Source organism: Solanum stenotomum, chromosome 11 (assembly GCF_019186545.1).
Source record: "Solanum stenotomum isolate F172 chromosome 11, ASM1918654v1, whole genome shotgun sequence".
Lineage (NCBI taxonomy): Eukaryota > Viridiplantae > Streptophyta > Magnoliopsida > Solanales > Solanaceae > Solanum > Solanum stenotomum.
The window spans coordinates 8,027,345-8,042,694 of NC_064292.1; the positions used below are offsets into that span (position 1 = coordinate 8,027,345).

A 15,350-nucleotide genomic window follows, 5' to 3' on the forward strand; every position below is an offset into this window, starting at 1 on the left:
AGTCAGTTTCTAAAGGGAGGGATAAGTTTGGTATGGTTCTAACCATATGTTTGAGTTTTTGTACTTACTTTATAACTTTTGAGTTGAATGTCTTTTGTCCATTAGTCCCTGTTTTTGAATATAGGGGTCCTGCTATTTTTCCTAAGTCTTTTATAAAGTTCCTTGCATAATTTAAAATCCCTAGAAAATTTATGAGGTTTTTACATAAATCCATTTTTTTCTACTAATTATGATACCATTGTCTACAAATAGCTTAAAGATTGTCTGTAAGTGACCTAAATGTTCTTTAATATTGTATCTAAATACTAAAATATCGTCTACGTATACAAGAATAAAGTTTTTATAATCTCTGAAAATATTATCCATTTTCCTTTGACAGATTGGGGGGATGTTTTTAGTCTGAAAGGCATTACTAGCCATTTGAAGTGTCCTTCTGGACATGTAAAAGCAGTCCATTCTATACTATCTTCATGCATTTTTACTTGCCAGTATCCGGACTTACAATCGAATTTACTAAAAATCATTCCTCCTTGTATTCTATTTATTAGCTCTGTTTTATCTGGTAGCTTATATCCGTCCATTCGGGTGTTATTATTGAGTCTTTTGTAATTTATAACCATTCTTGCTTTTCCCCTTACTATTTCACTATGATTTCTTACCATGAATGTTGCTGATCTATGCTTTGATGTTGCTTTTCTGATTACTCCTATTTCTAGTAACTCCCTTATTTGATCCTTGAATTCATTCAGGTCTTCATTTGTTGATTCTATAGAGGTTGTTTTTATCGTGTTTTCTGGATTAATTATGTCTAGTTTGCAGGTTATGTGATTGGTGTCCCAGTGTTTCAAGGGTCTTTCTCCAATTATTTCTAGTTTATCTAGAATTAGAATTACTTCTTCTAGATCCTTTTGATTCTTTATTACTCATATGTGTTGTAATCCCTTTTTAAAGTTGTAAAGCTCTGTATTTATTTCTATTGAGGTGTAATTCTTTTCCACATCTTCTGTATCTGAAACGCTAAGTTATAATAGTTCAATTTCTGCCTTCTCCTCTGTAATATGTACCTTGGTACAAGTGCATTCTTCTCCTTTGTCGCACGTTTTTGAGTATTTGGGCTAAGTTCACTAGTTTCTGTAAGATATCTAGATTTTGTTGGAATAGATTCGATTGTTATTGTGGTTTGAGTAGTGTGTTTTGAGAATATTATTCCATCTCTTGTAAGTATACAACTTCCTTTATTATGTAGTAAGAAATCTAACCCTAAAACAAAGTCTACCCTAATATTTAGATCTCTTACCCAGATTTTTTCTAACTTATAGGTTGGTTTATAAAAGTCTGCACAAGTGTTTAGTAAACTTATTTTTGCATCACTAACGTAATGCTCATATATATTAGAGGATCCGTCCATTTGCATGACGCTTTGTGGCTTTGGGAAATCTTTTATTACTTCTGGGGGAAAAATGCATCTATTTATTATACTCTTCGTACATCCTAAATCTACTAGAATGAGGGTTTCTATCTCATAGTCTTGAATTTTTATTCTAGTCAAGATTTTTATGGTATAAATTTTTTTATCTTCGTTGCAAATTAATCCTTCAAATGACGTAGCCTAAGGCTGGGCACTGGAACGGGTTGTACCGGTACCATTCCGGTCCGTTCCGGTACCATTCCGGTCCGTTCCGGTCCGGTAGTATTCGGGACGGGATGGGATACATTGAACAGGTACACGGAACGGAACGGTACCATGATTTGGTACCGGTATACCGGTACCGGTTCATTCCGGTTCCGTTACGGTCCGGTCCGGTCCCGTTAAATTATTTTTAATTAAAAAAAAAAATATTTTTGTCATTATTTACTTTTATTAGCATTTCTTTTTTGTTTATTTAATTTTTTTAAAATTACAAACTTAAGTTATTTAACTTACAAGTTATAAGTATTACTTAATAACTTATAAACTTCAAAAGATTCAAATCTTTAAAACTTATAACATAACTACATAAGCTCAAAAACTAAAAAAAAAACTTTATTAAACTTAACTTACAAACTTATATACGTAAAAATTAAAAAAAAAATCTTTAAAATAAACTTAAGTAAAATTATTATAAATTTTAAAACTTAAATACTATAAACTAATATAACTTAGAAAAATAAAAAAAACATTCGAATTTTCGTAATTCAAAATTACTCAAAAAAAATAATTATTTTTTGAAATAGCTATATGTGCCGTCCCGTTTATCCCGTTCTGTTCAGTTCCAGTCCATTCCGGTCCGTCCCGGTTCTATCCCGGTATATAGTGGGACGGGACGGAACTGAGCCTCCATCCCGGTAATTCCGGTCCGGTTCATCCCGGTACCGGTCAACTACCCGGTCAAATCGTCCCGTTCCGGTTCGGTACCGGTTCGTTCCGGTCCGGTGGTCCCATTCCGGTCCGGTGCCCAGCCTTAACGTAGCCTCTTCCTTTTTGTTTAAGAGTTCTATTTCTAGTTCGGGCGATTTATTGTTAATTTGGCTGGTTTCCTCTATTTCTACTCCTTTCCCTTTTTCTAGTTTACCCATTCTTTCTTCTAAATTATCCATCCAACTTCTAATGCTTTTAGCAATTTTTCTTTTGTGATAACTTGTTCGTCTTTGACTTTAATTTTGAACATCTTATCAATGCACCGAATGAATCCTTCTAAGTAGTAGTTCATGCATTTTGCTCTTCTATCTTTACTTAGGTATCCTGTGCAATTAAAACATCATTGGCTGTCTAAACCTTTTCCTTTGGAAAATTCGTGGTCACATTGTATATTGACAAAGGTGTGGTCATTTAGGTTATTTAAATCTAGCTGTTGTAATCCTATTTCGTCTATTAATGTTTCTCCTTCTGAGTCCAATGAATCATGTCTTTCTCCTTCTATGGTATTTATGCTTACTACTGAATATATACTTTCGTTATCTGACATATATTCGTCTACATTTATCATAGTTTCTTGGAAATCTTCTATGAGCTGAGCATTTCTTGTCCTACTGTTGTTTCTTCTTGGGCAAGTATTGGCCAGATGTTCTTTACTTCTGCATGTGAAACAAGCTAGTCTGTTTTTATAAATCCTGTTATTATTATGTTTTCTTAGATGTCTGTCTTTATTTAGGTAGGGTTTCTTTGCAGTTGATTTTCTTAAATAGTACTTTCTGTTAGGTTTGTATTCCTGTCTACTTTGATATGGCATTTTATACTTTCTTTGTGGTTTACTTTGATTGTAACTTTGCGTTGTATATATATTTTTATAGAAACCAGTCTCGCTTTGTTTCAACTATTTTTGTATTTGTATGTTAGTACATTTTTCTTGTAGTATTTCCATTACATGCTGCACTTTATTGTCACGCCCCGAGCCTACACCCTGGGAGGGACTGACACTCGAGAACCATTACTGGCCCCAAGCGAACCATTGGCCCGGCTTACTTACTCAGCGGAAGACTATATGCAATAAGAAAGGAATTCAAATGCTAAACAACTTAATTGTCTCAAACTAAACTCATAATATTTTGAAAATAAACATTTAACTTAGTCGAAATGGCAACTCAAATCTGAACATAAGTCAATAACAAAATGATGACGAATGAACTAACATCTGACTGACTATCTATGAAGCCTCTAAAACAACTGAGATGGATGTCAGGACATGCCCACGACATCCTAATAAACTATCTAATACTGAAAGTAAACAAAAGGGATCCTCCGGAATGCAAAGAGGCTCACCAACAGACTCTGAACTGCTTACTGGATCAACGATGCGCTGGATGCCGATCCTAGTTACCTGTGTCTGTATCATAACACGATGCAGGCCAACTGGCATTAGTACATTGAATGTACGAGTATGCGAGTTGGAATGCTAAACACAACATAGGCTTGAAAAGAATCTGAAAGGAACTGAAGAACTTACATGGTTCAACTCAACTCAACATAACTGAACTCATTTCAATATAAAGCAGTTTAAAACAAGTGCAATATAAAGAAAAGCTGTTTAAAACATGATGTCAAATTTGTGTGTATGCAAAAATACAAATAACTCTGAGATGTATGTAAAAATACAAATAAACTGATGTATATAAAATACAAAGTACTGCTGTGGGAGTTTCTCTAACCAACAACCATCACATAAGAGCTATTGTGATGATACAACGATCTCCCTCACGTTGCCAGCGCATCCTATACCCTGCCAGGGGTATAAGACCTAAATTACTAAATGGATCCACTAGTCTATGCGAAAAGGATTCATCTAAAAAATATGACCCTTTTCTACCCATGATGGCTACATGGTTTATGGAGACGTGAGTTATCTGAACTCAAGCTCATCCCCATATCGATGCTCAATACTACTCCCAAAATATGATACTAGCTCTTTATGTTTAAAACATACTTCTTACTGTGATTTGAGATAATTGCTCAAAACTTAGCTCAAAGGCTTTCTTGGAAATCAAAGTTTCCCCTCTTGCTTAATTATGAAAGCATTTACTCTTTTCTGAAAACTAGCTCAAAAGCTCTTTGGAAATCAAGGTTTTCCTTTCTTGTTTAAATGTGAAAACATTTTAAACCCTTTGGGAATACATAGTCCCCATATACTTTTGAAGAAATGAATTTCAAGCTTTACTCTTTACTCTTTACTCAACTCAAAACTTAAGTCTTAAAACAAAGTTAAAACATTTGTAAAAGACTTTTGAAAACTTTATGAACTTCTCTTGACTTGACTCTTAACTTTCCTTGAATTGAATTATGGATTCAAGGATTGTGATTTGTGATAGGAAGGATCTCATGATGTTTAGGAATGATTTTAAATAGCTAAACATGAGAAACGATCAAGAAATCACTGTCTTGAAACAAGTCCACGACGCGGAGATGCTTTTAAATAATTGATCGCGAAATTTAATTTTGAAACAGAGGAGTCCACGTCATCTCCGCGACGTGGAGAGAAAATTTTCACCTTGAAGGAACAGGTCTACGACGCGGACCTGGAACCTGTTCCTTGTCCGACTTTTTCCTTCTTCGTTTTCCAGCCCCAATTCGCCTAAACTCGACTATTGTTCTCAAATTCATTTTAGATTTAGATACCCAGTATATGTACTCAAGAACCAAACTCAAAACAACTCTAAAACTCAATGTAAAGATCTTAGAAACTCCTCAATTCAGCCCAATTCAAGAACGACATTCAAATTCAAGAATATCTATCAAGAACATCAACTTTCAAACTATTTTAGGACGAATTTCGCTGAAATAAACATGCTTGGCGCGTGGGTGAACGAACCCAACTCTATGAAAGACTCACATACCTTGTAGGGATCACCCCAGACGAAATCGACAAGCCAAACTCGATGATCTTGACGAATCTTGAACGTTCTTCTCCTTTCTCCTCTTCTTTTCTCTTCTTTCAAAACCCTAACTCTTTTTCCAAAAGCGTAAACTGACTAAGTTCAGTTTAGACGAAGTGACTATGGCTCATTCCATTTGTTTCATGGCATTTCAGGTCTTGGCAGCGATGCTCTTTGTTTCCTATGGTTAGTCTTCATCATTTATTTCTCTTAAACCTCATAAAATAAAATAATGTGTAAAATTACTCTATTTTTTTGGTCAAAATATTAAGTACTCCCTCCATTTTAATTTATATGAGTTAGTTTGACTTGACACGAAGTTTAACAAAGAAAGAAAGATTTTTGAAACTTGTAGTCTAAAATAAGTAAAGCCTAAAGAATTGTGAACTATAACATGCTTTAAAGTTATTTGACAACTATGAAAAACCCTGAAATAATTTGTTTGTTTATATTCCTCTAAATATTATACGAGCAATATTTCTTTCGATTAAGTCTCTCTTATTCTAACATTTGTGAATGATTGTAGAGGTGCAAGCTCAGAATATTTGAAAATCACATAGCCAAACCTTCAAAGGGATTATGTTTTACCGACTCGTCGTGTAGAAAAGCTTGTCTCACAGAGGAGTTTATAGATGGACATTGTAGCAAACTCCTAAGAATGTGCCTATGCACAAAGATTTGTGTATTTGACAAAATTTCAAATGAAGTTGAAACAACTTTGGGTGGGGAAGCAAAATTTTTAAGTGAAGCTTTGCTTGAAGAAGAGATTATGATGGAGTAATAAAGTGAGATTAATTAATGATTTGAGTGTCAAAAACAAAATTAATAATGTGGTACCTTTTCTTGAAAGGGTAGCTTCTAATGTTGTGTTATTGGCCTTTAGTAGCCATTTGACACATTAAATAAGTTGTAACACATCATTAATCCTTTTGGAATCTTGTATCAACTTTATGTATGTTATAATGAAAAATGATTGACTACATTTTTAATGAACTATGTATTATGTTTATTTGATCACTTTGTGTTACAATTTGTTTTTTGAACAAGCCAAGTTATCTAGTTTTGAACAAAATACAAAGTGATCCGAAGCAAGAGCTAGCCTTCAAATGTAGCATGAATGGTCAACTTTATTGACATGAAATATAATATTTCTCAAAAATCACAAACAACCACAGTGCTAAGTAGAGGATCAACAGCCCCTTTAAGAAAAGCTCCTTGGTCCTTAACTTGAATGAGATAATCCATAGCTCTCTTTGTGATGATTTCACCTGGGATTAGCACTGGGATACCTGGAGGGAAAGGGCAAATAAATTCTCCACAAACTTCCCCAATACTTTTTTCAAAATTCACTTTCTTTTTCTTAGCAAAAAAGGCTTCTCTTGGTGTACAACTCATGTAAACTTCTCCAAATGGTACCCTTTCTATACCATGATCTATTTTGATAATCTCCCTTTCTTCTTGCAAGAAGTTGATTGATAAATACTTCAATCCACTAACAAGTCTTTGAGCATGTTCTTTAGTTGTTCCTAAGCTAAAGGCTAATGTGAAAGATTGAGTTCCAATAAGTTCTGGCTCAATTCCATGACTTGTTGACAGTATGTTATATGCATCGAAACCCGATAAGCCAAGTTCTTGTACACCAATTGTCATCCTCAAAGGGTCCATAAAAGAGAAGTTGTTGGAGAAACATGAGAGATCCAAAAGTGAGACTCCAGGAATGTGGTTTATTAGTTCTTTCACTTGTATGACTAGTTCCATTACTTCATTGAAAAGGGTGTTTGGATTTTTACTTAATTCATCTCTAGTTGCATCCAAGGAAGCTAATAAAAGCCAATTTGGACTAGTGGTTTGTAAAGATTGAAGACATTTGTGCACTCTATCTCTATCGATGCGATCCCCGGATAAGTGTAGCATTGATGATTGTGAAAATGAGCACAAAACTTTGTGTGTAGATTGTATGACAAGATCTGCTCCTTGAGAAAGAGCAGTTTTAGGCATGTCAGGATGAAATTTGAAGTGAGCACCATGAGCTTCATCCACAATTAGAGGTATCCCATGAGAGTGACATATTTGAGATATCTCAGAAATATTACTGCATACTCCATTGTAAGTTGGTGATGTAATAAAAACTCCTGCTGCCTTTTTGCCTTCTTGTTCTAGTTCTTCAATTGCCATTTTCACCTGAACATGGAAACAATATCTAACATATTTTTACAGCAAAATTCAGTGCTAATTCTATTTAATGACGAATTGATGATGGATTATCATTAAATTATGTTAGTTACAAGCAATTTACGACGAGTTAGTAGCTAATTCCAGTTTCATTTATTGTTTGTAGTGAATGTATCTAATGTTCGTAAACCATATCGAGTTACTTGCAATAATGTGACACATAATAACATTCCAATTTTCGTAACATAGTAAGTTGAGTAACTAATATGCTTGCTATAATCGTTTAAAATATAATGTTACTTTATATGTATTCTGTTAGGGCTCATTGGTTTAGCGAATTTAGGACAAATCATGCAGAGGTGCTGGTCTTGGTTTTTACACGAGAAAATAGCCAAAAGCCCCCCTAATCTATTACCCAATTCTCAACTACACACTTATACTTTACGGAGGTCCTATTACCCCCTGAACATTTTAAAAATATGATATATATACCCCCTTAAAAACTCACACCCAGATTTGTATAAAAAATTAAGTGGCACGCGTTTTCCACGTAATTTACCTTTTAAAAAATTAAAAAAATATTATTTTTCCTTTATTTTACTTTTCCTTTTATATTACCCTTCTTCTCTTTCTCTTCTCTTTCCTTTCTTGCTCTTTTTTTTCTTTAATTTGATGAAATGATTTTTCAAACTAGCAAAGCAGGCTCCAATTTAGAAATCCTTGAGTGAACTTTTCTTCATAAACCTTCTGTACATCAATTGAAAATTATCATGATTTTTGTTCAATAAAACAAAAGAATTATAAAGGTCGATTGATGGTAAAAAGATTTACCATTTGATGTTGTTTGGTAGGATATGCAATGAATGGGCTGCACTGAAGCTTAGTGATGAACACAAAAGAGTGATAGTCCAATATTTGGAGACTTCAGATTTGATTATTCAAAGTGGGTTTTGGATTTTGGTTGAAATTATTAAGAGCTTAGCAACTTTAAAGATGAGCGCGGCGGTTGGGTCAGGATAACATAACTAAGGGAACTTATAAATTTCACTCAAGGGTTCCTAAATTTCTCCATTAATGACACTAAAATTTGATCCTTTTGACTTTCGATTTTAATTTTAATTTTAAGCTATTGTCAAATTTTCAAATGGATCTACCGTGAAAAAATTGTAATTTGAGGATGAAAATCCACTTAATGGTGGGAGGCTGACGAAGGACTTGGTGGTGGAGCTGAATTTCCGCTGGTGCTGCTATGGTGAAGAGAAAAAAGGTAAAAAGAAAAAATAAAAACTGAAAGGAAACTTTTTTTTTTTCTTAAAAAAAAAAACCAATATAAACTAAAAAATAATATAAAAGTTAAAGTTTTAATTATTATTTTTACTTCTCACTCTCTCAAAGAGAGTGAACTACACTTTCTTTGCCACCTCAGCATTTAGGGAGCAAATAATTCCACTTTAAAATAGTTTAAGGGGGTAGTAGGACTCCTGTAAAGTATAAGTGTGTAGTTGAGAATTATGTAATAGATTAGGGGGTCTTTTTTCCATTTTCTCGTTTTTACACCTTTCTGAGTCGGGTGTTTCTAGGTAAAAATACTAAGTCCTTACTTTTCTGCAATTCTTAGTTGTTAACAAGGTAGAAAAAACAAGTAAAGTAACACATTCCATCACTTAGGCAAAAATTAGGCATAACTCAAGTGAGTTATTAGGACGTGGAGAATATCAGGTTTAAATAGAGGCATAATACATAAACGTGTTGTTCAATTTTGCCCTCCAACTTTGAGCGTGCACAAGCAGCCATTTAAACTTGTATAAAGTTGAACAAGTAATTACCTGTGAGGGGGTAACACCTCCAACAATATCCCATTGAAGATTATATTCAGGAAGAATGTAATTTGGTAGAGCACCACAAAGCACCATTGCTGAAGTTGCTGAAACATGTGAGTTTCTTGCAAGGATTAAAGTATCACCAGGTGAACAAGTTGACATAATTGCTGCTAAAATCCCACAAGTTGTGCCACAAACTAAGAACCATGTCTGAGATGCACCAAAGAGGTCAGCAGCCATTTGTTGTGCATCTAATAAAGGTCCAGTTGGATAACCAAATCTATCAAGCTCTGGGAGCTCAGTTGCATCATGAAGAAATGGACCAATACCAATAACATCGATTAGTGAAGATGGTGCAGCCATGCCTCTTTTGTGACCAGGAAAATGGAAAGGAGCTGAATTTTTCTTGACTGATGTTGTTATGGCATTCACTAAAGGTGGGAGTACTTTTGGTTTTTGTTGATTGTGTTTAGTCAATGTTTTATCAGTTTCTTTTCTTTTGACTTCAGCTTGATCAAATAGGGTTGTTCCTTCCTGCTCTCTTGGCCCCTGTGAAATGTTTTTCAATTCTTTTCATGTTAGGTTTGCTTAAATATTTTAGAAATTAATTTTCAAAATGCACTTATGGGCTTGGTAGTTTGGGATGTGATAGGTGTATTTTTATTGATTCGAATAAAATGTTTTTCCTTTATTTTTTAAAGAAAATATTTTCTTCTATTTATTAAAGAGACTTCATATATGCATACTAATATTTGTCCATTTTTATGGATTAAATATAGAGTCAAAATACATATTTATCCAATGGAAATATAAATAATCTAATAAATATGTATACAATTAAATTTAGAACCCAGTTAGTATTATTTGAAGTCGCCATTCTAAAAATCAAAATTCATAAAGTTGAAATTCCATCTCAATCTAATGTACATTATTAGAGTCCACCATCAACTTGAATTCAATTACTATAACTTACTCTTAGATCCTTTAGAATATTATTAGATAAGGACTTATATTTATCATCAATACGAGAACATTCTATAAAACTGCTCTTATTTTCTCAAACTCTTCTTATTCTTACTCTTTATATGGTACCAGATTTGCCCATTGATCCTATGGTCACTTCTCAAAATTCTGGAAATCTGTTGTCACTTGCAAAACAATCCAGTTCTTCCTCCATTATTCAACTACCAAACCTTTCTCTAAAACTTGATAGAAATAACTATTCTCTTTAGAAAGAAAATACCTTTGACATACTCAAAACCATTATTGTCATCCCAACTTTAATACTATTGCTACAGATTCCTCTACCACCTAAGCACAATCAGAACCCTACCTATGAGGAATGACGACACAACAATCTTTCTATTCTCATTTGGCTTCGTCAAATAATTTCTAATCCTCTTCTTGGTCACTTAACTCGAGCCTCCTCTTCCTATGATGCTTGGACCAAAATAGAACTGATGATCAATCCCAGATGTGTGCTCAAGTCATGCAATTAAAATTTCAACTTCAAAATAATTCTAAAGGCTATCTCTCCATCCTGGAGTACTTTGAGAAGAAACACCCATTTTTCTGATTCTAAGAGAGAAAGCTTGTACAAACCCAAGCTTCTGACGACGATTCTGAAAGAAAAGATTGGTCGTACAGTCGTTAGCAAAAGAGCTAGCTGCATTTATGGAAATTAAGGAGAAGACAAATAGAATAGAACAAAATTAGGGGGTGAAGCGGTTCCTGGCATGAAAACTCCCAATTGAAAGTCAGATTTCGGGGGGCCCTTTCTAGTATAAGGGAAATAGGCTGAATCAACAAAGAGGCTTAAAATACTAAAAGGTATCTGCTGCGTACCTCTTTTCCTCTTCTTCCGCTTGTTCATGGATACATATATAAATAGTGAGTAGGCATGGCAGGAAAGCCAGTAAGAGCACCAAGCTAATTCTCAATTACACTCTTTCAATTCTTTCGAATTCATTGGATCCTTTTCCGTGTTCGAGAATCCCCCCTTCTTCCACTCCGCCCAGAAGAGTAAGTACAAGATAATGACTTCATCTCATTTGTTCTTAATAGCCTTGTTTCTTCATTTGTAATTTTCAAGTCTGCATTTAATATGCGTCCTAGTGCTATCACTCCAGAAAAACTATTTGGACTTCTTCTTCAAGAATAAGAATGCTTAGCCGAAGAACTTTGATCTACCACCATTAACACTCAATTTGGTTTTGCTCCTTCTCATGCTCTATTAACACATAGTTCATCCTTTCTTCAACCCTCTCCACTCCTCAACACAAACAAGTCATCCATTCTTGACCCTCCCCCACTCTCTAATTACCTTGCCCATAATTCTCATATTAATTACGCTCTATATCTATGGTACCTAAACAATATTCACATTCTTCTCGGTCCAAAAATCGCCAGTCCAAGTGCCGCATGCAATGTCAGATATGTGGTAAAAATAATCATGATGCTCGTAATTGCTACAATCGCTCCAATGAAAATGATTTTCCACCAACAAGGAAACCACTGTCATGGTCAACTCACAAACAAGCACATCTTGCTTCTCCTTCAGCTATTGTTGATCCTACTTGGTACTTTGATTCAGGCGCCACAATCATGTGTGACCTCAGACATGGATAATCTCTCCTTACAGTCCTACATTAGAAATGGTGGTTTAACATTTGTATTGCTATGAAAAATCATATTTCCTACATTAGCTCATCAAATTTTTCTATACACATGACCCATTCATCTCAATTAATAATAGGGAAAAAGGGTATGAAAAATACTCCAACTTTGGCCGAAATTGTTGTTACGATACCAAACTTTATGGAGGACCTTTTACCCCCCTACACTATTTAATAGTGTATTTTAAAGGTATATATGTGCCCATGTGGACACATTACTATTTAAAATGATGCAATATTTATGATGTCCACGTAGATACATAGATACATTTAAAATACACTATTAAATTTTAAAGGGGGTAAAAGGTCATTTCCAAAGTTTGGTATCGTAACAACAATTTCGACCAAAGTTGGAGTATTTTTCAAACTCTTTTCCCTTAATAATATAATTCATGTCTCACAAATTTTTAAGATTTTACTTGATGTTGCTAAAATAACTCGTGATAACAATGTCTATATCAAATTTCATCCTTATTTTTCTTATGTGAAAGATATGCAGGGAAGGAAACTACTTTGAGGAACACTTGTTGATGACTTTTACCGTCTTCAACCTTCATCACCTGATTCTCGGCCTTTCCTACCTTCAATATTTTTTAGTGAACACACTTCTCTTGTTGGTTGGAACCGTCGACTTGCTCATCCAAATGAAGCTCTTCTTAGGCATTTTGTGTCTGACTTTAGGCTATGTATTTCTAATTTTGATTTCCCTAATGTTTGCGAACCTTGTCAACTAGGCAAGACTCTACACTTACCCTTTTGTCATTCTCATGTTTCTAGAAGTAGTCCTTTCAATTAATTTATTTCAATATTTGGGGACACTCCACGTTCCTTCTATTAATGGATCTTCCAACTTTATTTTATTCATTGATGATTGCACCAAATTTATTGTCTCTTGCTTAGCCATGCTATCTGAAATATCTGATTGGATTTTAGATTTTTCCATTAGTATTTTAAATATTTATCTTAGTTGAGAGAGTGTTTTATGAAAGAGGATTTTTATTTAGGCGTTGCCTATCTTCTCATTTACATATGCCTTCCTTTATATAGAAAGGATTTGCTACTTTACAACCTTTCACAACACTACCCGTACATACTACTTAATAATGTACCTATATAATATAATAATGTGCCTAATAATATGACACATCTACTTATGACACACACATTTATGTCACATAAATCAAAAGTCTTACAACTTTTTAGTGAATTTAAATCTTTAATTGAAACTCAATTTGGAACCAAAATAAAATCAGTCAAAACTGTCTAGGAGGTAGTACCGAAATGTATCATTCTTTTTACAAAATCATAGTATTCATCACTGTATCTCTTGTCCCTATACACCTCAACAACATGGTGCATTGGAACGTTGAAATTGAATTATAATTGAAAAGGGCTCGCTCTTCCTTCCCATGCGTCTCTTCCATTTCAATTTTGGAAGCATGCATTTAACACTGCTAATACATACTTATCCAACATTACCATATCTTCTTCTCTGTCTTTCAAATCACCATATCAATTACTTCACAAAAGTTCTCCTCATTATGGTTTTCTCAAAACTTTCAGTTGCCTTTGTTATACCTTTTACCGACCCTACAATCATCATAAAGTTGATTTTTGGTCTCTTCATTGTTTCTTTATCGGGTATAGTTCTCATCACAAAGGTAACATTTCTTACCATGTTGCATCTTCTCCATGATGTATTTGATGAAAATATTTTCCCTTATTCCTCCATGTTTCCGATCACAAAATCCTCTTCTCCCTCTTTACATTCTACCAACTCATATTTTGTTTACTCGTTCAAGCTTCTAAACATCAAGTGCGTTCACATTCTCCTACACACCCTGTTGCGCCAAGGTCATTATCAAATATTTAGTTGCATATTCTATCCCCTCATCTAAGTCACTAATCATACAAACTATCCCTCTAATGTACATCCTCCGGCTCCTCCACCCATAGATCATACATGATATACTGACCAATCTAAGCATCTACCACCATCTATTGATTCCTCTTACCACCACTCCTTCCTATTTTCTCCCCTCAAACACCTCCCGCCATCATATGGTTGTTCGAAGTAAAACCAATTCCCTAAAATAAAAATCTCGCCATGCTGTGCAGATAATTTTTTTTAGATCTTATGCCAAATAAGACATGGACATTGACTCCACCACCGTCTAACTCTAACATTGTTGGTTGTAAATGGATCTACAAGATTAAGAGAAAAGTCAATGGATCAATTGAACGTCACAAAAGCCGCCTCATAGCTAAAGGTTTTCACCAAGAGGAGAATTTTGATTACTTTGATACTTCTAGTTCCGTTGTTAAGTCCATAATCGTTCGACTTATCCCGTCTTTAGCTATGACAAATAAGTGGCCTATTATATAACTTGATCTTAACAATATATATTCTTAAATGGTGATTTCTCTGAGCAAGTGTTTATGAAGCATCCAAGAGGATTTTTTTTATCCTCATTGCCGCATTTTGTATGCAAATTGAACACGGCCTTATATGGCCTCAAACAAGTACCACATGCTTGGTTCAATAAGTTAAAGGTTTTTCTCCTCGAAATTAACTTCCACTCTTGTTTATTTGACTCTTTCCTTTTTGTGCAGCAAGCTTCTAAGTACACCACATGTGTTCTTGTCTATGTGGATGACTGTATTATAACTTACAATGATAGTGATTTCATCACTACATTTATTCACTCTCTTGATCAATAGTTCTCCCTTAAAGATCTTGGTTCCTTAAATTATTTTCTTGGTATTGAAGTATCTCCAACATCAAATGGAATCATTTTATCTCATGGCAGGTACATTCGTGACTTAATTCATCGAACTAACATGGTTGATGCTAAGCCCAATTCTACTCCGATTGAACCTGGATTGTAATTTATTCTTTTTGGCGATCCTCTGCCTGATGCTCATTTATACTGTAGTGTTGTTGGTGCTCTTCAATATGTTACCACCACTAGGCCATAAATATCCTATGCAGTCAAATCGAGTATGCCAATTTATACAATCACCCATCATTGCTCATTGGTCAGCTGTTAAAAGCATACTTTGATAACTGAAAAGATCCATCCATGATGACCTCTCACTAGGGGTGTGCATTATGTTTTTCGGTTTGGTTTTACACTATTTGGTTTCGATTTTCAGTTTTTGATTTTGTAAAAGTGTAACCCAATCCGATCCAAAATAAATTTGGTTTGGTTTGGTTTTCCTCTATTCGGTTCGACTTTTTTCGGTTTGGTTATTTGGTTATGTCAATAATTAATACCATATATAACCAAAGTAATAATATTTAATCCCTTAAATATTCTTTCTAATATAAATCATA

At 34.3% G+C, this 15,350-nt stretch overlaps 1 protein-coding gene across 1 annotated transcript; it reads right to left on the reverse strand.

Moving 5' to 3' along the window:
- Positions 1–6,452: 6,452 nt before the first annotated feature.
- On the reverse strand, positions 6,453–10,602 carry LOC125845620 (uncharacterized). The gene is made up of 3 exons (XM_049525173.1): positions 10,582–10,602; positions 9,345–9,887; positions 6,453–7,527 (listed from the first exon to the last, which is right to left on the reverse strand). The coding sequence occupies exons 1-3, from the start codon at positions 10,600–10,602 to the stop codon at positions 6,499–6,501; spliced, it is 1,593 nt and encodes a 530-aa protein (XP_049381130.1). The 3' UTR covers positions 6,453–6,498.
- Between the last annotated feature and the right edge of the window lie 4,748 nt (positions 10,603–15,350).

Bases quoted from the DNA above. Each gene is read 5' to 3' on its own strand.
- LOC125845620 (XM_049525173.1), bottom strand. From the start codon at position 10,602: ATGGTTTTGAGTATGTCAAAG. The intron at 9,888-10,581 runs GTATTTTCTTTC...AACATTTCACAG, and splicing joins TGGTTTTGAGTATGTCAAAG to GGGCCAAGAGAGCAGGAAGG. The intron at 7,528-9,344 runs GTAATTACTTGT...TTCCATGTTCAG, and splicing joins GAGGTGTTACCCCCTCACAG to GTGAAAATGGCAATTGAAGA.